This window comes from Mustela nivalis (genome assembly GCF_964662115.1).
Source record: "Mustela nivalis genome assembly, chromosome: 11".
Taxonomy (NCBI): Eukaryota; Metazoa; Chordata; class Mammalia; order Carnivora; family Mustelidae; genus Mustela; species Mustela nivalis.
The window spans coordinates 87,708,519-87,734,538 of NC_139030.1; the positions used below are offsets into that span (position 1 = coordinate 87,708,519).

Consider the following 26,020-nt stretch of genomic DNA (forward strand, 5'->3'; position numbering starts at 1 on the left):
ACACACACACACACACACACACACACACACACCCCTCACACAGTAACTTAGACACCAGCAGACAGCCATTTCCCAATGCTTGGGAAGAATTTCTTGGGCACTGTATATATCCACTTGGCTAATAAGAAAATGCTTCTCCCTGCAGCCTGGGCCTTGGCTAGTTAAGGGGTGGGAGGGAGGGGGAGACCGAGTTAGTCTTCATTGTGTCCACCAGCTCCTCCAATTCTCCCTTATACTCGCACTCCCCCCCCCTCCCTCATAGGCAGCCCAGCCCAGTCCCCCAACCCCCTTTCTTACATTCCGGGAGGGGGGGCGGGGGTGGAGGGAGGGGGGCACTGTTCTGGGAGCTCAGGGGAGCCCCCGTGTGTCTAGAAGGCCTCTCCCCACCCCCACCCCGTGTGAGTTAGTACTGCAAAGCTCCTTGGCATCCTCGCCTGGGTTGGGTGTTGGGGAGCTCAAATAGCAGCTACAAACTGGCTGGAGGCCAGGGGCCGTCTATTTAAAAGCGCCTGCTCCACCGGAGCCCGTAGTCTCTTTGGAAACTTCTGCCGGGGAAAAGAGCTAGGAAAGGGGCAAATCGGTGTGGGATTTTTTTCTCTTTTCTTGCTCCTTTTAATTACCCCTCTTCCGTTTGCACCCTTCGAGCTTCACGGAGAACCTGCAAATTTCGAAGAGGTGGTGACAGAGTGGGAGCAAAGAGGTGTTGGGCTTTGGGATTTGGGCCTTTTTTTTTTTTTTTTAATTTCTTGATTTCGACATTTTCCCCCACTCTCGCGGCCACCGCAGCCGCCTCTTACCTGTTCCCCGGCAGCCGCGCGCTGCAGGCAGCTGCAGGTTAGAAAGGAGCAGGGTGCACTTTAGACTTTAAACAAAATTTTTGCAGACAGCCCCATTTTTCTCCCCCCCACCCCCTTCTCCACAGCCTCCGAGCTCATTATTCCGGTGGTTGCTTTGGGGTGAACAATTTTTGGCTTTTTCCTCCCTGTAATTCTGAGCGGGTCTGGCTGGGGGGGTTGTTTCTCCGGCTTTCACTCCCTCCGCGTGCACCTGGCGCGGCTCTTTTCCCCCCAACCTGTTGCAAGTCCTTTAATCCTTGCAGTTGGGACTTGCCGGCAGGCACCTCAACCCTCCATCTCTCCCTACGTTTTGCAATTGTCTGGGGGAGGGCACCTGCTCTACCTGCCAGAAAAAAAAATTTTTTTAATTTCTCCGGGCGCCCTCTTGGCCCCTCTCTCCCTACACGCTCGCTCTCGTGTCCCGCCCCAAGGTAAAGAGGAAGACTCGGAGAAGATGGTGCTCACCGCGGTCCTCCTGCTGCTGGCCTCCTGTGCGGGGCCGGCCCAGGGCCTGGGCTCCTTCGTGCACTGCGAGCCCTGTGACGAGAAAGCCCTCTCCATGTGCCCCCCCAGCCCCCTGGGCTGCGAGCTGGTCAAAGAGCCGGGCTGCGGTTGCTGCATGACTTGCGCCCTGGCGGAGGGGCAGTCGTGCGGCGTCTACACTGAGCGCTGCGCCCAGGGGCTGCGCTGCCTCCCCCGGCAGGACGAGGAGAAGCCGCTGCACGCCCTGCTGCACGGCCGTGGGGTTTGCCTCAACGAAAAGAGCTACCGCGAGCAAGCCAAGATCGGTGAGCGCGCTCAGTGTGCCAGTCAGTTACGCGGCGCACGGCCGGGGGACACAGGGGAGGCTTGCCCTGCGCGCTTGGGCCAGCAAGTGGCTTGGAGCCGGAGTGTAGCCCGGGAGGAGGGCGGGGAGGGTCCTTGCACCTCGGAATTAGAGCCTGACGGATCCAGCTACCCCGGGCTGCTTTCTTACCCGTGTCTCTCGCAGCTTTCGCTCCTTCTCCTCGCCCCTACCCCCACCCTTCCCCACCCACCTCCTCCCCCTCCTTCTGAATACTGGCTCTGAGGGCATTCGGTCTCCAGGTCCAAGCCCCTAGGTACTCAATTTCTAGTCTCAGAAGGTGCGTGTTCCTTTATCAGCTCCCTCCTCCACGCACGTACCCACCTACCCAATACGGGTTTTTTTTTTTTTTTTCCTAAACTTGAAAAAAAAAATCTCTTTGTTAAAATATTGCTTCAATTGGGAACCTGGAGAGAGAAGCGTTACCGGTCTTCTGCGGTGATTCCACCTTTGTCCCTTCCAGCCCCTGCCCCTGCCCCCTACCAGTCCGTCCTGGCGTTTCTTCCCCTTTATCCCTACACCCACTCGCGCGCGCACACACCCGCAGAAACGCTTGAAAGCTAACGCCTTTCGGGGGGGGGGGGCTTTTATGCCCCTCCCACGTGCACACCCATCGCTCTTGACTCGGTGTGATTGTTTGTGGCATAGCGTTAAAACATCTTAAAATGCCAAATACCTTTTTTCCTTCCGGGAAGGATAAAATTACTTTAGCTCGCTCGGCGGCGGTGGGGAGGTGGGGGGAGGGGTCCTGAGAGGAATAGGAAAGAAGGATTTCTGTTCCCCTGTTGAGTGTTGGTCCCTGAATCTAATTCCTTTTTCCCCCGCCCCAGTTCAGATTTTACCTAGGAAGAAAGGTGGATATAGGGGCAAGAAGGGATATAGAACTCAGACATCGCAACTTCCCCGCCAGTGCTAATCTCACCCCCCACCCCCCACCACCTCAGTCTTTCAAACTGGATCACAAGTGGGTGTGGTGTAAATGCTAGAGGGGCCCTGGAAACACAGAATGCAAAATCAACTGGGCGGAGACCGAAAAGCCGCGCTCCGGGAGCCTCCCCTCCGCCTCCAAGTAGCCCCGCCCCCGAGTGGCCCCGCCCCCAAATTCTCTGCGTCTGGAGTCGAAGGTTTAAAGTTAACAGAGCTGCTTGTTCCGATCAGAACAGTTCTGCCCGCCCCCCTTCCTTAGAATGTGGCTCCTTTTGGATTTACCTGATCTTACTTTTTTATTTTTTTTAAGTCTAATGAGTTCTACACGAAAATCTGGGCCTGAAACGTCAATCTGGTTATTAATCCTCCCCAAAAGGGCTTAAGACTTAGCTAAATAGTGTTTGTTCTCTGTAGTTTCCCACTGGAGCGAAGCCCTTTTTTCCCTCCCATCCCGTCCATTAGGGCACCCCAATATGAGTTTTCGCAACTACAAACTGCACACTATCGCGCGGTAAGAGTGCGTCAGCGCTTGCGAAGCGTCAGGAGAACTTTCCTGAGTTCAGCCTGGATTCCCCGCAAAGCTTGCAGGGTTTGCCTGTCGCCCTCAGCCGCCCCCCACTTTTCGAGAGGCAGTGGTCCTCCAGACTGCAGCCTGCCAAAACGGAGCAGAGTGCAACGCGCAGGCCCCGGAGGCCCTAGAGGCCGGTTTGTGGAGTTATTTTTATTAAGAGCCACTTTTCGAAGGCGGTCCTGGCCGCCCTCATCTTCGGGGATGTGGATTTGGAAGAGCTAAGCACCGCGCGGTGGCGGAGCGGGGTGGGGAGGCGGGGGGATGGGAGGGACTGGGTTAGGGGGACGGGTGGAGAAAAGGCATGAATCGATTTCCTGACTTGGAAGCGAGCGCTCTGGGTAATAATCCGGTCACATCGAAAGTATGCAAGGTATCACTCAGCCGCATTCTGGCCCCGCTTTTATTTGCCCAACCGTGTGGTTGCTGTGATGTGGTTGGTGTGAGGGTGTGCGCGCAAGGCGCGCGCACGCGCGCGCAATTGCTTGGAAGAGCAAATTGGCGCATCATCCAACTTTCCAGTTCAACCTAACACACACACACACACACACACACGGGTTTTTTGTCCCAAGCAAGATGCCCTTTAGACTTCTCTGCCAACCATTCTTCAACCCCCACCTTCAAGGTGCCTCCCATCCCCACCCCGGACTTTCTTGGGACTCCACGCCGCCTTTGGCAGGTGCCTGACCAACCATTGTTGCAGGATGGCAACAGGAGCTGACCCCTTCCTCCCGGAAGATAGTATGGTAGTGGGCGCTCCTGGCTCGAGCCTTTCAACTCGAAAACTGTTGAGTGGGTGCCCCAAAAGTTGGAGACGGTGCAGAGAGGGTTCATAAAGAGAAGGAAATGAACAGAGAGAGGGAGGAGAGTGTCAGCTCCCTTGACCAAAAAATCTGCTCCTCAACACCCTACTACCATGTCTCCTTACCAAAGTCATCAGTGAGAAGTTGGCTTTGCCTCTCTCTCCTACGGTTGCCATACAGATAGAGAGGATATGCATATATAGGCGCACACCTAAGTCAAAAGATATATGCATCAAGGAAGAAAGATATGGATATAGATACATATCTTTTTTTGACCAAAAGAAACAGTGCGTTTCCAGAATCCGAAACGGGGAGCTGAGGAGAGCGAGTTGGCAGGCAGCCAAAGCTGCTGGGAGGAAGAGCTGAGGGCGGGCGGGCCCAGACTGGTGTTTTGCTGGGCGCGTTGCTAAGCAACGCGAGAGCAAGTCTGCTCTGCCGGGGAATTGGGTGCTGAGAGCGCACTGGGCCCTGCATTTTATTTTGGCCAGTTCTGGGGCAGAGATAGATATAGAAACAGAGAGCAGTGTGTGTGAAGCTGGAGGGAGGCGGGAGGCGGGAGTTATTTATTGATCCAAGCTCAATAAATATGGGTGAGCTGGATCCAGCCAAGGAAGCACAGGGCTTTGCTTGGGCATTGTTTGGAGAAGGACCCTTGTGGCTTTCTGGGCAGGAGAGCGAAATACATACTTGCCCCGTTCTGGGAGATCTCTCCTGAGCGCATGAGACATTAAGCTTGGGTAACAGGGAGAAATGGGTTCTGAGTTTCAGTTCTGTCGTTGAGAAATAAGAAAGAGAGGACAAATAGTATGATCTGGGAACGAAAAAATATTACCGAAGTAAAAATAAATTCCGTCTTTGCTTCTCTGAGATGTTTGGCGTCCATCACCCTGGCATCCTCTCCAAGCCTGGCCCAAATGCCGTGTAGAAGTCAAGCCCTGGAGTTAGGTTTATTGGCCAGATTTGTGTCTCCGTTGAACAAGATCATGGAAAACCAAAGGAGCCAAATTCCTTTCCCACCCGCACACCCTCCCTTTGAAATAAGCCTTTGAGAGGCTGGCTGTGTCCTGAGCCAACCAAAGTGGGAGCCGGGAAGATGAGAGATGGTGCTTTTAACTTGACTTTTCTTGCCTCCCGCCCCCTCTTTCTGCTGTGTCAGCTCAGACTGGAAGGGCACGGACAGTTGGCCACAGTGAAAGCTCATTTTCTTACCATATTTCTCTTTTCTTCTCCCTTCCTCTCACTACCCCCCCTCCTTCCCCTAGCTCCACGGCATTCCTTGGGGACTTGGATTTTAAGTTGGAGCAGCTGCCAGTCAGTGCTGGGGCTTGGGTTGGATTTGAGCAGACAGGTGGGTTTGCAGCTGCAGAGGGAGGACCAGGCTGACCTAGGAGGCAGAGGTCACTATGAGGGTTACAGCAAAGGGCATGGGAGCGGGAATCCCAACAGAAGCTCTGGGCCCCTTAATAAGGGGTGGCGGGGGGCAGGGGAAGGGGAGATGGCTAGCAGGAAAGGAAGGTGATTTTTATCTGTAGTTTTTACTTTGTATCTGAGCAATGCCTTTGAAACTTTGGATTATTTAATGCATAGAACATAGAAACTTCAGAGAAGGGATGTGCACATTCCAAGCCCACTGCACCCAGAAACTGGAAGAACTCCATAAACAGACCAGGTACCAGTGAGGGACCAACAGGGAGCAGAAGTGAAGATGGAGGGTGGAGGGAAGTTGGATGTGGTGAAAGATGATGAGGCAATTTGGAGGGGTTTTGTTTTGCATTTTTACTATGCTGATCCAAAAGTTTCAGTCCCCAGAGAGCATCCTTAAATGGCAATCTGGATGTGTTTTCCAAAACAATGAGATTTATTGCATATTTGCAAAAATAAATAAGGAAATAAACAAAGAAGCTGGTTCTAAGCTTCTACCCCCCCACTGCCTCATATCCAGAAGATCTCCCACTTGTGTTTCCGGTTCCATTTCTTTCCATGATTTCTATTATGATGCCTTTTATATATACATATATCTAAATCCAGAGGAGCTACTGAAAACCTCAGTGAGAGACAAAGTGTCTTTTTTTACCTGGCCACTTGGCTCAGCTCAGTCCTAGTGTCTCCCCAGGAATGGTCTAGGTATTGACCCAAGAGTGTTAATGCTGGAGAGAACCCCGAGATCGTAGCACTCAAAGTGATGGTTTTACAGATGAGAACACTGAGGTGGAGGGTACAGAGTCACTTGTCAGTTGGGCTCTTGCTGGGGCCCTGCCTAATGTGCCGCAAGGCCTTCAGCAAATATGGCACAATACTTGTGAAGACGAACTGGGGGAGAGTGTTGTCTTTTAAGGGAAGAAGTGACGTTGCCTCAAAGTGAACACAACACCCTTTCTATTTTCAACACACTCTGTTGCCTCCCTTCTCCTCCATAGTCTTGGAAGCAAGACTGGCCTAGGCCAGTTGTTTAGTGAGGGATGGGGACAAGGAGGCTGGAAAGGGACAGTGCTGAGCCCAGACTTTGGGTCCATGGACTCAGCTGCCTTTGCTGAACCGCAGGGAGCTCTCTCCTGATGTGGGAAGGCAGGCAGGCCCTCACTGGCCCACCGTGCAGAAGGAGAACATGGCCCAGAAGCAGCCAGCTTCCCATGGCAACCAGCCCCCACCAGCACAGGCCTTTCACGGAGGCAGGCAAGCAGGATGAGGAGACCCGAACTCCAGGGGGTCGGAGGGGGAAGAGAAAACCACTGCCCCCAAGAGTCGCTAAGGAAGAGAGCAAGAAAATCACAGGGTTTGTGAACACAGGCAGGGATGTCGGCCATCCTTCCAAAGGAGAAGGGAGACAGGCCTCCTGATTACAGCTGGGGGCTTCAGATGGATCTGAGGAATGGCAGAGAGAATTCGTAAGAATCTGAAGGAGAAGGCATATAGGTTAAGGTCCTCTTCCCAATGGGTTAGACCTGCCAGGTGCACCCCAGTGGAGTTAAATATAAAGAGATTAGTTCCCTCATTTGCCATCCCTCCACCTCAACCTTCAGACATGGGCCTTCCCTTGCCGAAACCTGAGGCAAGAACCAGACCAAATTTGTACTCAGAACCTGGCGACCTTCAACCTCTGCTGGTCCCCACAGATGAGTTGGGCCCTAGTTATCCTGAACTATTCGGGTTGTACCATCACAGCTGAGCTGACTGGCCTCCACGTTCTGTCACCCCACTGAAGAGGACCCTCGTCCCAGACCCTTAAGAGCAGCACTGGCCAGTTGAAATCCAATACAAACCACACATGTAATTTCAAATTTTCTAGTCACACATTTTTTTTAAAAAGGCAAAAAGAAACGGGTGAAATTCATTTTAACCATACTATTTTAATTCCATGTTTCCAAGATATTATCATATCTACATACACACAAGCAGTTACAATGAGATATTTTACATTCTTTCTTCCATATGCAGTCTTTGAAATCTGAGGTGTCATTTGCATTTACAGCATGTCTGAATTTGGACATGAACTTTGCATTAAAAATACTGTATATTTAAGTTTCTGTATATTTAAGTTTCGTACAATTTACAGTTGAGGAACTGGATTCATACACCTGAGTCCTTCCAGACACACTCAGAAAGTTTCCAATAACCACCCTGAGTATTAGTTTTTAAATTTAAATTAATTTCAATGAAATAATTTTTCTTTGAGTTGGGGGCAGAGGGAGAAGGAGAGAGAGAATCTTAAGCAGGATCCACATCACGTGGGAGCCTGACTCGGGGCTCCATCCCAGGACCCTGACATCATGACCTGAGCCAAAATCAAGAGTTGGACGCTCAGCAGACTGACCCACCCAGGCTCCCCTAAATGAAATAAATCTTTAAATTCAACCCCACTAGCCACATTTCAAGCTTGAACGGCCACATGTGGCTAATAGCCTACCCAACTGGAAAGTATAGATGCCACCAGCAAGTGCCCCTGCCCCCAACCTGAGAACGGAAGTAACGTCTCCGTTCTCCTCTCCTGCCCCAAAGAGTCCAAAACGAAGAGTCTGAATCTGGATTGCCAGATACCACAGGACTCTTGTTTGACACCCAGCAGCTCTCTTTTCTTAGGGGGACTGGGGAAGGTTCTGGCTGCCTGCTCCCTGCCACCCCCTTCTGGTCATCCAGGACCATTCTCGGGGGAGGTGGCTGCCTAATTGTAATGTTCTGAATGGACTGCGGTGAGTCATGAGTGGAAGTGAAGCCAGGTCAGAGAAATGGCCAAGTGCTTCCTCTCCCTCTCCTCTGAATGGCTGCTTTACACCTAGCCCCTCCATTCCCTTCTGATTAGATAGGAACGTTTCCGCTGAACGTGCTCTACCTTCCCCAGTTCTAGAGAAACCCAGCCAGAGACAATCATCTAGGACGTTGTACTTAAATGTGTATTTCTCATGTGTGTAAATGTATCACCACCTGTCTCCCAGAGATCAAGAAATCATGTACTGGAGTCCCCACCCTCCACCCTCCTTTGGCCATAGGGGAGAAAGTTGAGGGGGATCCTTTCTGCACCTCTGTTCCCAAGACAGTGAGAGATGTATGAGTGAGACCCCAGCCTTTGATCCTGGGGGAGTGTCACCAACTTGACAGCAGCTATCTATGCCATCGAGGGCAGCTGGTCACCTCTTCTCTCTGCATCTTTTGGAAGGAAACCTGCCTTGATACACCATGAAGGAATGCCTTTAGACGGGATGTTTCGGAGGGAGTTCTCCCAGTGAGGACTGGTTGCTCTCCCCTGGGGCTGGCGGTCACACTTTCTGGCAGTCCGACTCTTCTGACTGTTCACCCACCAGGCTATCTGGTGTCTCTATTTCTCTGTTTAGGATAGAGATGTTACATACCCACATTGGCCAACTTCGTATTGGTCTAGAGCAGTCCCTTAGTTTTCCTGGACTGAAACGGAGTGAGGGCTGGAAAGGATCTCAGCAGGGTAAGCCCGTGGTCCTCCTTGTCTAGTCACTGAGGCTCTGAACCTGCTCCCCGTCTCTGCCATTCACCCCAAGTGAAATTGCTCCTCCAGTGTCTTTTTGCAACTGTTCCTTAGGATCACGGTTGTTTGGGTTTGTTTTCCTCTTGAAAAGACAGCGCTCCTTTCCTTCTCAGCCCGTAATTCATGTTAAAAAGAGCCCAGAACATACACGTCTGTTACTGACCGCAGAGGAAAAGAAAACAGTGTCTTCCAAGAGAGATGGGGGCAAGGCAGACACTGGCCAGGGATGGAACGGCTAGGAGGAGGTACACTGTAGTTCCCCTGGAAGGCTCAGCAGCCCCTCCCTATGCCTGCACTCTTTATGCAAAGGCACACACGGTGTCATTGATTCATTTGGCATACACAGCTGGGAAACGGTCAGACTTCAGGTGACTGAAACACACCTCACAAGTTTTTTAAACAGTGAGCGGCTGATCCATCATTCCCCGTAAGCTTCATGTCCTAGCAGAAAGCTGGAGGATGGAGGTTGGCGGGGAAACGGGGCAAAGTGGGGAGGGGGTGCAAAGCATCTAGCCACAGCCTGGCGTGGATCAGTGCCCTCTGGCCAGCTGTCTGATGGGACTCTCTGCAGGGAGGAAAATGCCCTCTATCTGCTCTGCCAGCGCAGCAGCCACTCTCCACTGTGGTCATGGGTCCTTGAAAAGTGGATAGAGCAACTGGGGAGCTAAATTTGTAATTTGATTTAATATTTATTCATTTAAGTGGCCACATGTGGCTAGTGAGCACTGTCACGGATAGCACAACCTTAGATCAAAGAAGCCCTGGAAACCCAGGGGAGCCCCCGCTTGTTCCCATCCCCCGAGACATGTTCCTCCGCTTCTTGGCTCCCTCTGCAGCAGCTACAAGCTTACAGGCCAGAGCATGAGCGAGGTGACCTCGCAAGGCATCCACGGAACTGTGGCGCGCCCGAGTTTATGTTACAGGCGCGCTTCTAGACCCACTTCTCTTTACCGCTCCAGGAAATCTGTGCATCTCCCCATTTAAAGATTATGTACTGAACACCATACAATGGAGAGAAAAAGATAGATGACAACGCTCCACCCTTAAGAAGTGTTTAGATTCCACCGAAGGAGTCAGAATGAAAGCCGGAGGAAACCCAGCTCCCCTTTTCATTCCTTGTAGAGAGATTCTGGGCAAATGCATCTTGTCTCCTGGCTAGAAAAAGAGACTTTCCTCTCCCCAAGTCCAGGTGGCCTGGCAAAGCCCTACATTCCTCCTGAGCTGTGAATTCTGAGTACGCCTTGGTTTCTTCAATTTCCGTAAGCAACATCGCAGTATCTGGGCCACCCCGAGTTCTCTGGAGTTCAATGATGAGGTTAAGATAGAGTGGGAAACTACCACGAGCCCTGGACCAGGCGTTCATGGTGCTAGGGAATGACTAAGAGTCCCAGGATGGAGGGTTAGACAGCAGGGGGCAGCAAGGTCCCCAACATCGTTCCAGTGCATCGCCGGACTGGAGAGCAGGATGCTATCAGAAGGCTTCTTAAGAGCATGTGCCTGCGTCTGCTGGCCCCTGCGAGAGAGCTTGAGTGGGAAACAGGCATGGTATGCTCTGGTGTGAGTGGTGCTGCCCACCCTAGGAGGTCTCCGGGTCCATAGGAGCAGGGCCTACAACCAGACACCCTCTGTGTTTGCTGGGACAAGGAGATGGCTTAGTCCTCAAGCAGGTGTTTGCGTTGCCAGAGGAAGGGCTGTGTACCTGTGTGTGCCTCCGTGGAGGCTGGCACAGCACCATGACCTGGGAGTGCCTTATGAATGAAGGAGAGGGTGAGCTGGCCGCCCCAACATGGCAGGGGCAGGGGCCATCAGAGAGCTGGCTGGAAGGCAGACCAGACTCAGAACCCACCTGAAAGGCAACCATCAGGACAATGTGGTAGCCCTCGCTTCCGTGGTCTTCGGATGAGATCACAAAATTCACAGGCCATGCCTCTGCTACCCATGGAGGAGGGAACAAGGCTGAGCATTCCACATTTTCCATCTGCTGCAGAATCCTTTCAAAATGACATCTAGAGATGGGAAGGGGGGGACCCCAGACAGGTCTCTCTTCTACCCCAGATTACTTTTCAGCTACAGATTAGAGAAGGAGCATGGGCCTAGGCACAGGTCTGCCTTGTCCCCCGCTTGAGCCTCCAGCTCTCATACCTTTGTGGTATGAGAGCCACATACCTTGTATGTGGGTTTTTTCTAGTCCTCACCCGTCCATCCCCCTGACTCCTGAAATGCGTGCTACAGATACACAGAAGGAGAGGACTGGGGTAGCTGTCAGAGAAGTCGGGGAGGGCAGCGCCTAAGTCCCAGATCTGAAAATTGCTTGCAGTCCCCAGAAACCAGCGCTGGGGACGTGTTGCGTGGCCATCAGTCTGCTCCGCCATCTACTGGCCATGAGAGGTATTGGCCTGCTTGTGGAACTTCCCTTGCTGTTCAAGGGCAGGGCAACTTCACCAGGAAGTCCTCCCTTTCATCCACCTAAATCCTCTCTGCAACCTTGGTCCATTTTCTCTCGATGAAAGATCACAGGAGCCGCCTGTCTACATGTGCCTGCTTGTCTTATCTAAAACGTAAACCCTGCCCAAACTGAAAGCCTATTTATGAATTGGCCAGGAAGCTGCTGAGTAGGGCTCGCAGGCTCTGGCATTCCAATGCTGGTCTTACTTTCCAGCCTTTTAATCTCCGTAGCTCTGCCTGGGGTTTTGCTACATTTCTGTGGTCTCTGCAGCCTGCAGGGGACCACAAAACCCTGATGAGTATCTTTGCTACTCCACTGTCCTGCTCTCTGTGTAACAGGTCCCACGGGGTCACGTGGCACCAAAACCGGGAGGCACATGAAAACTTTAAGCCTGACCAGAAGCAGCCAAAAAGCCTGTGAACTAGGGAGGGCATGCCCTCAGGAACCCTACCTCTGCGACCCTAGGGAAGGAAAGAGGGTTTGCAGAAGTGCTTTGAGTTCCTTAAGGAACATACAAGAACATATGGGAATCAGCATCGTTTCCCAGTATCAACATGTGCTTAGCCCCAAGGCCATACTTGAACACTTTCAGAGAAAAGACTAAGGTCAAAGAAATTTGCTCCCAAGTTCACTGAACCCCTGTGAACAGCCCCATCCTCCCAGGAAGAGTGAATCAAGGTTAAAAGCAGCTCACAGCATTTCTTAGAAAAGGTCCTAGAAGAGGGAGGGTCTTGAGAAGAGCTGTCAGTACACGGTGTGCAGTGAGCCAGCATGCCTCCATCCACGTCCACTAAGGCCAGAGAGAGAAGCCCCGTGAAAGGTGGCATCACATCTGGTGGAGGAGGGCATGACACCTTCTGACCAGATGTCTTTAAGAACCAGAAAGAGTACTCCGAGACACATTCATGTCCTTGTTCCTGCTTGGACACAGGGAGATGGACCTAACGGTCTAGTGGAAAGATTCCAGGAGCTGGTACTGTCTGCCACTGGGAGTAAGCACCTTCCTGGGATCTCCCTGTGGAAGAGGGAACCCCTAGAGCCCAGCCACGGAGGTGCCCGTGAGACCAATTTACGGGCCCTCCAGCCTAGCTGAAGCAGCCTCTAGAGTTGCGGTCCAGCCCTCTGGTCAGCCCCGGACCTCCCACCCGTCTTCCCTCACTTCATCTGCCTACAATCTTGATTAGGGAAAGGGCGTGACCATGCACCCCCAGAATGCCCCCCATGCACCCCCAGAATGCCCCCCCCCACCTTTCAGTGGCAACCATCTCTTGTCCTCTCTCCTACCAGTGGCCAACCGCTTTTTCAGGGTCAGGATGCTTGGTGATGCCCAGAGAGGTTGAGTGAAGCATCTCAGATCACCCAGCAAGATAGGCTCAGCCACCCTTCTGAGCCTCAGTCGGCTTTTCCTCTCCACGCACCTCTCCCCAAGACCTGAGCCTCGGATTTGGGCCTATGTACTAGATCACAGAGCCCTAGTCTTTCGGTTTGTCCAGAGTCCCCCAAGCAGGCTCTGCTCCCCCCTGCACGCCACCCCATGCTAGCTTGTCCCACAATGAAGGAAAGTTGCTTTACTCCAAACATCCCTCCTTTAGCTCACCCTAGAAGGTTCTCCTCTGCCTGCCAGGCACATCGCCGCCGTACTGTGAACAATCCCAGCAGGTTTGTAGAGTCGTAACACAGAGTCAAGCCAAGGTGGGAAGAGGGACAGAAAGACCAAAAGTGGGGGATGGGGACCTGGCACTGAATTTTGCTCAGAGAAAGCCCGCCCATTGCTTTCCTGTTTGCTCTCTCCCCATCATCTCCCTCTCCGGTGACTACTTCCCTTCCTCCTCTGTGGAGAAAGATCCAAAATCAGCTAACCACCCAAAACACTGCAGACCTCTGGAGGCTTCTTCAGGGCAGGGGACGCCTCTGCCAGGGCCTTAAAGACCGGATACCTATTCAATTAAGTTTGACAAATCCCAAGCCAAGAGACAAACAGGTGCTCAGGGGTTTCCTGCCACCTGCCGTCCGGACCTGGTTAGGCCAGGTCCCCACACATCCCCGTAACCCACACCTGGCACTTCCCCTGGAGAGAGGGTTCCTGCCCCTGGGGGCACAAAACAGTGTCTTCTCACCAAGATTCTCCTTCCCTGTGCATCTCTTCTCCCTGCTTCCTTGGATCCCTCTCCTTCTATTCTCCATTCCAGGACCTTGTCACCGTGGTTCCTGGAGAGCCCGGTGACAGGGAGGCAGGTGGAGGAGACGATTTTCCTTCATCTCATCCGAGTTATTCAGGGTCACTCCAGGGCCCTATTCTTCTCTTTCTAAAATGTGAAAACAAAAGAGGCAGTGAAGATAGGCCGCCACACCCCTGCCTGGCCCACTTACACCCAGTCTCGCTGTGGGCATCCTGGCCACATCCTGCCCACCTGGGAAGAGCCGTGGAGCCCTCCTCACTCTGGGTCTGCCGAGGCCGGCGGGGTCAAGGAGCCGAGAAGAGAAAGGGAGCCCCAGAGAAGGGAGCCCGTGAGATAAGAACGTACTGGAAGTCTGTGCATGGAGAAAAGGCCAGGGGCTGGAATTATCGGCTCAACAAATAAATGAACAAAGTCCTACTTCTTTAAAGGTCATAAGTCAGCTAAGTATAGACTGTCACCGAGTCTGTCCTATATATAACTGCTCTAGTCCCAGCCAGCTGTCCGCTTCTCTTGGCCTGGAGCTGAATTATGTTCAGCCTCCCAGGGCCCAGAACACAGACCCAGCCCTGAGCCAGAGCAGGGCCTTGGGGTTCCAGGTCCCCCACCCACCCGCACTGCACCCCTGCAGGCCCCCCATGTCTGGCTCTCTCAGGTCCCCTCCTCGCCGTGATGCTCCCCACCACCCTGCTAGTCTGGACCCCAAGGACCCTCCTGCTCCTGGTTTCCCAAAATCTGTTGCAACAGCCCTGGAAGCATGAAGACCCCACTTGGGGATAGACTTCACCTCCTGTCCATGCTGGGCTGTCACCTCTCTTCCTCCATCAGCCTGCATCTCCACCTGGTGCCTTTCTGGGCCACCCCAGCCACTGCCCAGCTACCTAGCCAGCCCCTCGGTGAACAAGACCCACCCTCGTTGATCAGCGTGGTCTTTTCAACCCCGCCAAGTCTTCCTAGATTTGCTCCACTGGACTCCAATCCTGCGACCAACGTCCCAGCTCTTGGACGAGCGCTGACTCTTTCATCCTCCTTCTGCTTTCCCCTGGTCAGGGAAGCTCCTGGAGGACAGACACCCTCCAAGCCTCAGGCTCTGCCCTTATGGCTCTGCCCCAGAGACTGACCCTCTGCCTCCTTCCCCTGCAGAGAGAGACTCCCATGAGCACGAGGAACCAACCACCTCCGAGATGGCAGAGGAGACCTACTCGCCCAAGATCTTCCGGCCCAAGCATACCCGCATCTCCGAGCTGAAGGCTGAGGCCGTGAAGAAGGACCGCAGAAAGAAGCTGACCCAGTCCAAGTTTGTGGGGGGCGCTGAGAACACTGCGCATCCCCGGGTCATCTCTGCCCCTGAGATGAGACAAGAATCTGAGCAGGTGAGTCTCGCGGACTCTGCAGGCTTTGCACACTTCCTACACCCAGGGAGCGTGACAGGTACAAAGAGGAGAAATCTTTGGGAGTGACTAGTTGGAACAAAATTCTCCATATATCCTCTTGGCCCCCAGTGCCCTGGGCCATGCATTCTGCATGGAGAGATGCTTTCCTCAGCTCCTGCCACATCTCTCACCCCCACCGTCTTCACACAGGGCCCCTGCCGTAGACACATGGAAGCTTCCCTGCAGGAGCTCAAAGCCAGCCCCCGCATGGTGCCTCGCGCTGTGTACCTGCCCAACTGTGACCGCAAAGGATTCTACAAGAGAAAGCAGGTATGCCCCGTCCCATGCGCCCAAGTTCAGAGGGCTCCTGAAAGCGGCACTTGCCAGAAAACCTTTTCCTCTCAATGCTTACGGTTTCTGTCATTAACAATAGTGTTTCCGGAACCCCCAATATCCACGCGAGTACCCCCACTCAGAACTTTCCCCACTCTCTCCTGTACTGTAGTCTACTTCCGTTTTAGTGATCCCCCTCGCTAACGTAAATTCCTTAAAAAGGAAACTTTATATCACTGTCATTCACATGCTATGTATACTGTTTTCTGATGAGCACACACATAAACATGTACACAGAGATAAGGACTGCAAAGCACATGTTCAGAGGCAGCTAATCATTTACGTCCCATTCACAGCCAGGCTACCTTTTGGGCAGCATTGCTGTTGGTTAAACCAGTAATACTTAGTATAGTATTAGTATTAGTATTAGTATTAGTATTAGTATTAGTATTAGTATTAGTATTAGTACACTTAGTATTAGTATAGTATTAGTAATGCTAATATCTTAGGCCAGTGGTTCTCCCTGTTCCTGGAGCATCAGAACCACCTGGAAAGCTTATCAAAACACTGGTTGCTGAGTCCCACTCTGAGACTTCTGCGTTTCTAACAATTTCCCTCCCAGGTGGCCCTGATGCTCCCTATGGGTTCCCTTCATCTAAGTTGGGGGCCAAGAGCCAGACTCCCTTGAGTCAATTGTTGGCCTTCCCCCTTCTGAGCTTCGTCCTCCTTACCTAGTTATTTAATGTCTCTGCCTCGAGTATCTCATGCAGAATGATAATTGTACCTGCGGTCGTTATGCAATTTTGACGGATTAGGGATTAATCTTTATAAAACACTTACAGGCTGTACTCTGCAGGAAGTGTTAAGTAGTGTCTGGTACTGTAGAAATGATGCACCATCACCATCATCCTCATCAGATCACGTAGCCCTATGGAGAATCCCAAGTTGGAGACCCTGGATGGGGGACAGAAAGGAGATTGTAAGAGCTAGCCACTGGCAGACTGTCTAAGTGAGCATTCCCCCCGGGGCCATCCCCCCCCTTCCCCGTGCAGGGCGCATACCAGAACCCTGAGGGTTGGGACACGGAAGATAAGGAGCAGGGCCAGAACAAGGGCCAGGCAGGAGCAGAGCCCCCGACCCCGGGCAAGGGGGCAGCCGGGAACCGCCATCCTCACTGCCTATCGCTCTCCCCACCCCAGTGCAAGCCTTCCCGTGGCCGCAAACGTGGCATCTGCTGGTGCGTGGACAAGTACGGAATGAAGCTGCCAGGCATGGAGTATGTCGATGGGGACTTTCAGTGCCACACCTTCGACAGCAGCAACGTTGAGTGACGCGTCCCCTCCCCGTCCTTCCCTCACCCCTCCCACCCCCAGCCCCGACTCCAGCCAGCAGCTCCCTCCACCCCAGGACGCCACTCATTTCATCTCATTTAAGGGGAAAAAAAAAATACATATATCTATCTATTTGAGGAAACTGAGGACCTCGGAATCTCTAGCAAGGTCTCAACTTTCAAACCGGCAACAGCGGAGAAGCAAACAGCTAAGGAGACCCACCCCCGCCCTACCCCCCCCCCAAAAAATAGTTTTCTTTTTGAGGCAAGTTGAATGGACAGGGAGGGGAAGGGAGGAGGAACACGAGAGAGAGAAGGGAAGAAAGTGGACGTGTAGAGGAGAGGGCGAGACAAACTGAGTTTCGAAGAAGGAAAGAAGAATGTGGAGAGGAAGGAAAGCTCCCCGGGACCGTGGCTGGACCCACCTGTTGTGTCCAGCCCTGGCCTGAGCTGGGAGACGTATGGGCACTGGAAGGTACGGCCCCAGGTGTGGCATTCAATGGCACCCTTGGGCGTTTTCCCGTCTGGATTAGTCACAGGGGAGAAAGGAAACCACCTGTCTCCACCTCCAGCCAGCAAGTTGCATGGCTTGACCCTGCCCCCGCTTCCCTCTCCCCCAGCAGAGGGTTCTCCCTCCCCCAAACTTATGAAAACTAAAATGCATTCCATTCCTCTCAAAACAAAGCAAATGACTAACCGAGTGCTGTTAGATAGATAGGTGTTCCGGAACAGAATCACAAAGATGACGTCTGTGTGCGTACTCCAGTCCCGGTGCGGACTTTGGGAAAGCAGTACGCGCCCCGAATGGAGAGACTGCTCTTCCAAGGGGACTAGACCATGCCGACACGGGTGCTTTCAGCCCCTCGTGGCACTCCATTCACTACCAGCATGGCCTCTCTGGGGGAGGATAGGCTGAAATCAAGGCGGCCTCGTACAGACTTCTCTACGAGGCTCCATATAGTCATATGTAAGGCATATACGTCTATGTTCTTTCTTTTTTGCTTTCTTCTTTCCTTTCCTTGAAAGGTTTGCATTAACTCTTCAAAGTAGTTCCTCGGGGGACTCTGAGGAGCTTCCTCATTCTGGGAAAACCAAGAAAACCCCTGTTCTTCTAACACACCCCGTAACTGCTGTTTTTGCCAGCCTCCCAGCAGCGGCAGACGCAAGCCCTCGGCGGGCCACGGTGTTGGACGCCTTCACGATCTCCCGGGTGCAGGTGCGTCCATGGGAGGCACCCAGCCAGGTAGATGAGGGCTGTCCGTGGGGCGCCCCCGCAGCCCCAGCCCCTCTCGAGTTAGCCTTTAGACCCTCCGGAAGTCGCTGGCTCTGGACCCTGCACCAAAGGAACAAACACATCAGGTCCAAGTTTGACCCCCGGGTCCTTTCAAAGGGGCAGAACCTGCGTTTTGGAGCCAGCAGAGCAGGAGAGAGACTGAAATGAGAAATGGCAGCAGGCGGGTTGGAAGTGAACAGATTTAAATACAGGGAAATGGAAAAGCGATTGTGCCGGCCAGAGAAGAAGGAGCAGAGGGACGAAGAGGGGAGAACTGCCCCCTTCCAGCTTTTGAGCCAAGCAGCAGAAGGGGGGACAAAGCCAAGAGGGATTCCAGAGGACAGAAAGAGGAGAATAGGGGTGCAGTTCCTCAGAGAGAAATGAGGTAGGTTCTAGAACCTAGCCGCTGGCCAGGAGCAAGGATCAGCAAAGGCCAGCTGTGCCTTTGAAGGGACAAGACCGTGCCCTCGAACGGCCACCTTCTCCCTCTAAGGAAGGACTGGGGCCAGAGCCTTTCAAGCTCCTCATCCCCCCCAGGCCAGTGCAGGCTTTCTCCCTGGAGTGGAGGATGGAAGAAAGGCCCAGGACGAAGGGAGGCCTCAAGGGTGCTGGCATGTGGCCGCCAGATTCTGAACCAGGAGAATTCCCGTTCCTGCTGACTTCGTCAACAAATCAGCAACCTCAGGGCTGTCCTCAGAGGCTGGAGCTAGCCCACCAGGGAAGGGGGCTTGGACTCTGGCAAAGGAGACTCCTCCTCGCTGTGAACACAGCTCTCTCTGCTCTATGCTGATGGTGTGACGCCGTGGAGACCACTTCAACACCGAACTCGGGGCCGTGAGGAGGGACAGCAGACAAGCAAATAGATTTCAGCTGGTGGGAAGCTTGCAGCTACAGAACTTGGTGGGGGGGGGGGGTCTCCTGCCGCTGCCACCACCCCCCACCACCCCCGGGACAGGACAGTTGGCTGGGACAAGAGAGATGGTCGCTTGTCATAGGACAAAGGGCCCGATGGGGCTGGCAGCCGCCAGGACTTACTTGACCTGCTGCGTTCATGTGCCCCATCTCTCTGCACAACTCTCCCCAAACCCCTGACTCACATTTCTGTGTCTTAGGCCAGTATTGTAAACCTTTCCCACTTCACTCTTCTGTTTGCCCATTCTTTCTGTGGATCTCGAACAGTCCTCTAACGGGGATCTGCCAAGTGGATACTGGGGTGCCATCCCCCCTAAGAAAAGACTGAGCCAGGAATTGCATACCCTACCCCACACCCCTCTCAAGACCCGGACCTGTTCCTGAGAGGGGCTCTCTCCTTCCCTCCTGCTATTTACTGGACTCCAAATGGGTGTCTGCCCCTTCCTTCGGCTCTTTGCCAGCAGCCACAAGGCGGGGAAGAGTAGGGCCTGGTTTAAGTCCACCAGTGTCTTCGGGTGTCCAGAGTTCATGCTGACTCCCCCAAACCTGTGAGTTCAGCACTTGCAATGACTCTGCTCAGCTAGCCACGCCCTAGAGAATGCTGGACCTTCATGACAGACGAGACTAACCTCCCAAGAGGGAGGCCTGGCTTCGGAGGGAGTCATGGAGGAACATGGAGCCTCCCTGGGGCAGGGCGGGCGGGGAGGCTGGTGGGAAACGCTGAGAGCTGGGATCCCAAGCAAGGGTCTTCTTGACTCCAGGCCTTAGGCTCTGGAGTTTTCTGTGGCCTCAAGACTAAATGTTGCCCCACCCACCCAGCAGTAGGCCTCTTCCCATCGCCCTCTGACTCGGGCCTCACTCCAGCAGGAGATGATGACCTGTCATTGCTACTGCTGCCCGATGATCCAGGAGGGCCTCGTCAGAACTGACCCTCCTTCTCCCACAGCTTCCCTACCCGCCCGGGCAGAGCAGGGCATGCAGGATGGAAGAGACTGTAAGGTTTCTCAGACAGCCAGGCCTGGACAGACAGGCCTGGAGACATTCAAACCCCCTCACCCCAACAGGGGAGGACAGGAGGCCCGGGAGGCCCCATGTGGTCTACCTCCTGTCTCCTCACCATTTTCCCATCACCGTCTCAGTGGTCTCCACGGTACTCCTGCAGGGTCAGCCTCCCCTGGGGAGGTGGGCCCCACCTCAGCTCGAGGGCTACCTAGCTTGTGGGCGGCCACATGCCTACCGCACCCCTCTCCAGGGGGCCCGGGGCTGCCCCCCTCCACCTGTTCAGCTCCCACTGCCCCCCCCCGCCCCCGCAGAGGGCTGCGCTGCAGGTTGGAACTTTAGAGGGACGTGGGCCAAGGAGAAGCATGCCTTGGGCTCGAAGAGGACATTTTTAGAGAAAGGAGGCTAAGTTTTGAGAAGTGGTGGCAAAGGGGTTGGGGACTTGCCAGCCAGCCCCCTGGGCATTGTACTGTCTTTATTTTTAAAACCACTAAAGTGCAAGACGTATGCACTTTTCTCCACTTTTTTTTTTTTTTTCTCCTAGGTTTTTGATTCTTTTTATAAACATACTTTCTTGGTTTTCTAATGGAGTTACTGTTTAGCCATTGTCACTCTCCTTCTCTAACTCCTCTCTCTGGACAGGGAAAGGAAGGTGGAGAGTGTCGGCCTCCTGCGCCCCTCTCCTCCCCAGCTTCTCTGGTCCCTCACCACCACCCTGAGTCTCAAATCTCCCACCGCCGCCGCCCGCCCGCCGTCACCACCACACAGTAGCCCACACGGATAGACAGTTGTCAGACAAGATTCCTTCAGATTCCGAGTTGCCTACCGGTTTTTTTTTTTTATTTCTTTTTTGAAGACAGCAATAACCACCACACATATTACTGTAGCTCTCTAGTCTTACGTACATACATATCATAGCTCTATTCTATCTCCCTTTGTTTTGTTTTAAACTTTTTTTTTTTTTAAATAAATGCTCATAATCTTTACTGGTGAAAAAGGATGAAAAAATAAATTGACAAATAAAACCAGTTTGTGGGGGAAAAAAAAAAGCAGAAAAAAAAAAATCACCTGAATGCAGAGGGGCCCGCCTCCTGTCTAGCATTTTGTACCTGAGGAAATAAAAAAAAAAAAAAAAAAAGCCAGAGGATCTCACGTTTTATTAAAAAAGTGAAGATTGCTGTATACTATTTATTCAACGTATAATTTATGTTACTCCTTGATCTTTGTCTTTTGTCATGACAAAGCATTTATTTAATAAAGTTATGCATTCAGTTAGCCTGCGTCAGCGTCCTCCGAGGGCCCAGGGAAGGCAGGTGAAGGGCGAGAGGCACGCGGGGGTCAACTCAGGCCAGACGCCAGAGGGGCAAGGAGAACAGACCAGGCAGAGGCAAGACCGAGGGGAACCCCCAGACCAGGCCTCCCGTGCAAACCTGGGTGCCCCCCTCTCCATGCGTTCAAAATAGTTCAGGGAGTTAACATACACCCTGTGCTTAGGGCAGCGAGGGGCCGATGCATGCTCCGCGCCTGCTTGCTCTACCATCCCCCACACCTGAATCTCAGCCCTCCTTGCTGCTCAGTCAAGTTTCCTTAATCTACCCTTTAGCCTGCCCGTGATGGGTCTCCTTTCCTTGGAGAGGATTTTCAGGAAGGCGTTTCTAGAATGTGCCTCAGTGGCTTCTTCTACTGCCTCCTAAGCTCTTAACTCCTGGGAACCTCTGGCCAAGGTGAACCCTAGCTCCTGCTTCTACCCAGCCCCTGGCCGCCTGCCCAGTGAGGAAGAAAGCTGTAAAACAGTTAGCGACTCTTTCACCTTCCAGCTGTTGTACTACGTTCTGCCTTTCCTTCCTCCTGGGTGCCTTCTTTCCAAACTCCACGTGCCCCCTTCATGTGTGGGGTGCACGGCAGCACACTGCCCTTTATGCCTCCCCCACGACCCCTACAGCACCCCAAAGGGCCTCATCAGTCATCGGGCCCAGTCATCGGGCCCAGCACAGAGACGGAGTCGGCGGTGTCCCTATTCTGCCCAGCCCAAACCCAGGACCCCGCTCCATCCGAGGCCTGTGGCCAGTGGAGGAATTGGGAGCAGCCCAGCCTGGCAAGGGGTGGGCCCGTCACTGGGCATGCCTGCTTCTGAGGGGTCACTGAAACTCTTCCCTGAGACCCTTCAGCCATGCCGTCGTTCCACCAGCGCCCAGCAGGAAAGGCAAAGATGGAGTGGGCCCCTTGACCTTGCACTAGGAGGTACACAAAAGGATCTGGAGTCTTCTCACTTCCCTTTACAGGGGGGTCGATGCGGGGGCTCAGGAAGAATGGCGTTCAGGAAGGCTATGCTGCTCCAGCCACCTGGCACCGCCTGCCCCAGGACTGTCCCTGGCCTCTCCATCAGCAGCTCACTCTACCATCACCCACATCCTGTTGGGGAGGGGGGATGGGTGGGGGCGAACCAGGCATCTTCTCTGCATGGCTCCCCCGTAGGGCCCCCCCTCAGCCAGGCCCACTCTACGATGCTCCTCAGCTGTCCCCGGGGCCTCCTCTCGGCCCTGCAGCCCTCGTCTTCAAACTCCCTGCTCACCCACAGGTCATTTAGGCAGCTCCTGGCTGCCCCACCCCTGTCCCACCCTACCCCACACAACTCAGGGGTCATCGGAACAACCCACACAGCACCCTGGTGATCAGACACTCACGGGGTCTTGGTGACCCAGGGGGACTGGGTGGGCACCTGCAGGCTGTTCATATGCCACCATCTGCCACGACCACCACGCCGCGCGCCGCCCCAGCATGTCAAGCTGTCCAAAACCAAATTCCAGAGACACGGCTCATTACGGTCTTGACTTCACCAGTCTGGCCTCCATCCCCTCAAAGCTCAGAAGCCACACGCTGAGCCCCAGGGCTCCCAGGGAGAATCTGAACACCCCACTCTCTCACTCTGACCATAGTCTAGATTACGGCAAGAAACCAGACAGGCTCTGCGACGTCAGCATTTCACTGATGGGAGAATGAGACTTTGGTCTCCCCATTCTATTTTCCAAAGCTTCAAGCCTCTCTGGCTCTGCCTTCTTCCCTAAGGAGATGAGACCCAGGGCTCCACTGTTACCTCCACGTATCTGGGTCTCTCCTGCCCTGCACACCTCAACTCCAGAGAAGCCTCACCAGCCAATGCTGGCATTCCTGCACAGCCCTGCTGAGCCCCGATGGAGAAAGTCCCACCACGGTGTGGGCTGACACTATCCCGGAACCCTCAAGCTCCAAATCCTGCCTGGGGAACCTGCAAGAGTTGTGTCGCTCCCACATCCCCTCATCTCTACAACACCTTCTCCTTCTCGTGCTTCTCCCCATCCTGCCTTCTCCTGATCAGAGAAAAGCAAGTGAGAATGTGAGAATGTCCCACCTTCCCATCCAAACCTCTACGGAGTTAGCCAGAAAGCCACCACCCTGTTCCCCCTTCCTGTTCCCCCTTCCTGAACCAAAGCACAGCCTGTTTCCAAAGCACAGCCCTTCCCACCTGTTGCTCCTGCCCTTCTCCAACAAATCCCCTCTCCCGCTGCGTGGGCCACAGAGAGGGAGTGAAGGGGGCACATAGGAACAGCATCTTGTGGAGAGAACCAATGGGTCTTGTTCATGAACCTGGATGTCAGCATGAGAGTGATGGGAAAGTCGAGTGCGTCTTCTCCACCCAGGGGGCCCCATGCAAATGCAGTTCAGTGTGACCAAAACTGAACTCATCTTGTACACTCAGGTACCTTACCTATTTTATCTTACATCTTACAGATTACAAGTTCAAAAACAAGAGCAACGTTTGAACTCATCACTTTTCCTCCTAAACTCTCCCTCTCTTCTCTCCCATATCCCTCCTCCCCTTCTGGTTGTGATCCCCAAGATCCCCAAGAATGGTTCCAGCATCCTCCCGGCCACTGTAGCCTGACCCTTAGTCTCATTGCTGACTCCTCATTTACGTCCTATGTCCAGCAAGTCCCCAGGTCCCAGGAATCAGCTACCGCATCGAAAACTCTGCCATCTGACCTTGCTCCCCACTTTCCCTGCCTAGGCCAAGTCACCCTCCCTTCTCATCTGGGTTACTGCCATTCCTTCCTACCAGGACATCCTTGCCAGATAGCACAGTAGGAGTTCACTTTTTTTTTTTTTCTTAAGATTGTATTTATTCATTTTGACAGAGAGAGATCACAAGTAGGCAGAGAGGCAGGCAGAGAGAGGAGGGAAGCAGGCTTCCCCCCCACCAAGCAGAGAGCCCGATACGGGACTCGATCCCAGGACCCCAGGACCATGACTCAAGCCAAAGGCAGAGGCCCAACCCACTGAGCTACCCAGGAGTTCACTTTCTAAAACACAGATCCAATCAGCCCATCCTCTGCTTAAATGCTTTCCTTTCAGTCCGAAGTTGAAATCTCTCGGCAAGACCCTCAAAATCCTTCCTGATGAGCTCTCCTCTGGCTTCTTCTCCAGCTGCTCCCTTACCCACACCCTCCTTCTATCACAGGGAGCCTCAAGCCCACGTGTGGCTTGTCCTCTCTATGCCTGAACTCCACCTTCCCCTCCACACACACACACACACATACACACCCCAAATCTTCCCCTGTGTCCCTACTTCCTCCCTACCACTGTCTTTGCACCCACTATGAGACAATATCTGTGCAGATAATTCCTCCTAAGGGCACCTGGGTACACCTCCGTCTCCCATGGCTGTTTCAATCCACCACAGTATCAGCCCTTCAGGACGGGGACCAAATCTACTTCATCTTCACATCCAAAACCCGAACACGGAACCTGGGATGCAGGACTAACCCCACTGAGACAAAGCAAGTCTTTGAAGTAGGAAGTAGAAATTAACCCAATTAAAGATGAGGCAAAAGAGACTCAGAGCTTAGGAATGTGTCCAAAGTCACCTAAGTCATAAGTCATGTAGTCCAAAGTCTGTTCAAAGACCGCCCACTCCCAGGCGCATGCTCTCACCTACCCTGGGGGACATTACTCAAGGTGGTCCCTGCAAGCGGTGACCCTTCAGATTCAGAGCGCTTAAGAACAGGGCCAGCTTCCTAGGCATGCAGCCCATGCGGTCACACAAGCCCTGTGCTTGGCTCAAAGCTCTGCTGTCACTGTCCTGAAATTCTTAATAATTTCTGAACAAGGGGCTCTGAAGTTGCCCTGAATTCTACAAATTGGGTCACCGAGAAATTGGGTGATTCCACGCATTAGAATTGCCCGGAGGGCATGCTTCGATGCAGAGTCCCAGAAGCCCTCTCAAGCCTCTAGCTCAGGCGGTCTGTGGCGACAGGTCCCCTGCTCCTGCGAGTTTAACAAGCACCCACAATGGGCCTCCTGGGCCACCCCTTAAGCAAAAGGACCCTCTGCGGGCCAGCGTCAAATCATCTGCAGTTCACCATGCTGCCCCACGGTGGCAGTATAGCCCCAGTGTGTGTCAAGAGCAGCCAGTTCCGGAAGGCCCCAGCCAGCTTGACAACCTCAGGATCCCTGCCCAGCCATCTTCCCACTTGGATGCAGTATTTTCCCTCTGCAAAGGTTTCTAGGGCATACTATCCATCAGTCAGTGGGGTTCCTGTAGCTAGAACCACAGCAGAGCTGCTGCTGGCACTCCCATAAAAATCCTCCTTTTCAGAGGGTTTGGAGGACAGGGAGGCTCTGGGCAAGTGGACATGAAAATGGGCAGGGAAGCTGCGACGTGCTCAGAAGCACTCTGCAAAAATATTACAGAGCTGACCCGAGTCAGCAACCTTGGGGCATGGCGGCTGGTGCAGTGCTCACTCAGGCAACGGCTGTGCGATAATCCCTCCCATTTTATAAGGCCCTCTAGTTTGCAGAGCCTATGCCCATCCACGGTCTCACATTGTTATCACCCTGCTATTTGAGGCTGAGACCATGCCCATTAGACAGATGAGGAAAACTGAGTCTCAGATAAGGCGAGTGATATAGCTCTGGGGCAATAATGCAGCGTGGGACAGGATTCAAACCCAGGTATCCTGACTCCAGCAGTTCTTCTTGCCCAGCTCTGCATGAGAATCACCTGGGAACCTGAAAACAAACAAGCGAACAAACAAACAGAAAAACGTACCTGGGGTCCACTCCAGGCCCATCAGATCCGACTGTCTGATGGTGGGGCGCTGACAAGTATTTTAAGTACCCCAGTCGACTCCAATGTTAGCCAAGGTTGAGAAACGCTGCCCTGTCCTGGG

General features: G+C 53.4%; 1 protein-coding gene across 1 annotated transcript; it reads left to right on the top strand.

The window, feature by feature from the left end:
* Positions 1-519: 519 nt before the first annotated feature.
* On the top strand, positions 520-21,089 carry IGFBP5 (insulin like growth factor binding protein 5). Its single transcript, XM_082689078.1, has 4 exons — positions 520-1,624; positions 14,738-14,967; positions 15,178-15,297; positions 16,500-21,089. The coding sequence occupies exons 1-4, from the start codon at positions 1,291-1,293 to the stop codon at positions 16,629-16,631; spliced, it is 816 nt and encodes a 271-aa protein (XP_082545204.1). The 5' UTR covers positions 520-1,290; the 3' UTR covers positions 16,632-21,089.
* Positions 21,090-26,020: the final 4,931 nt, after the last annotated feature.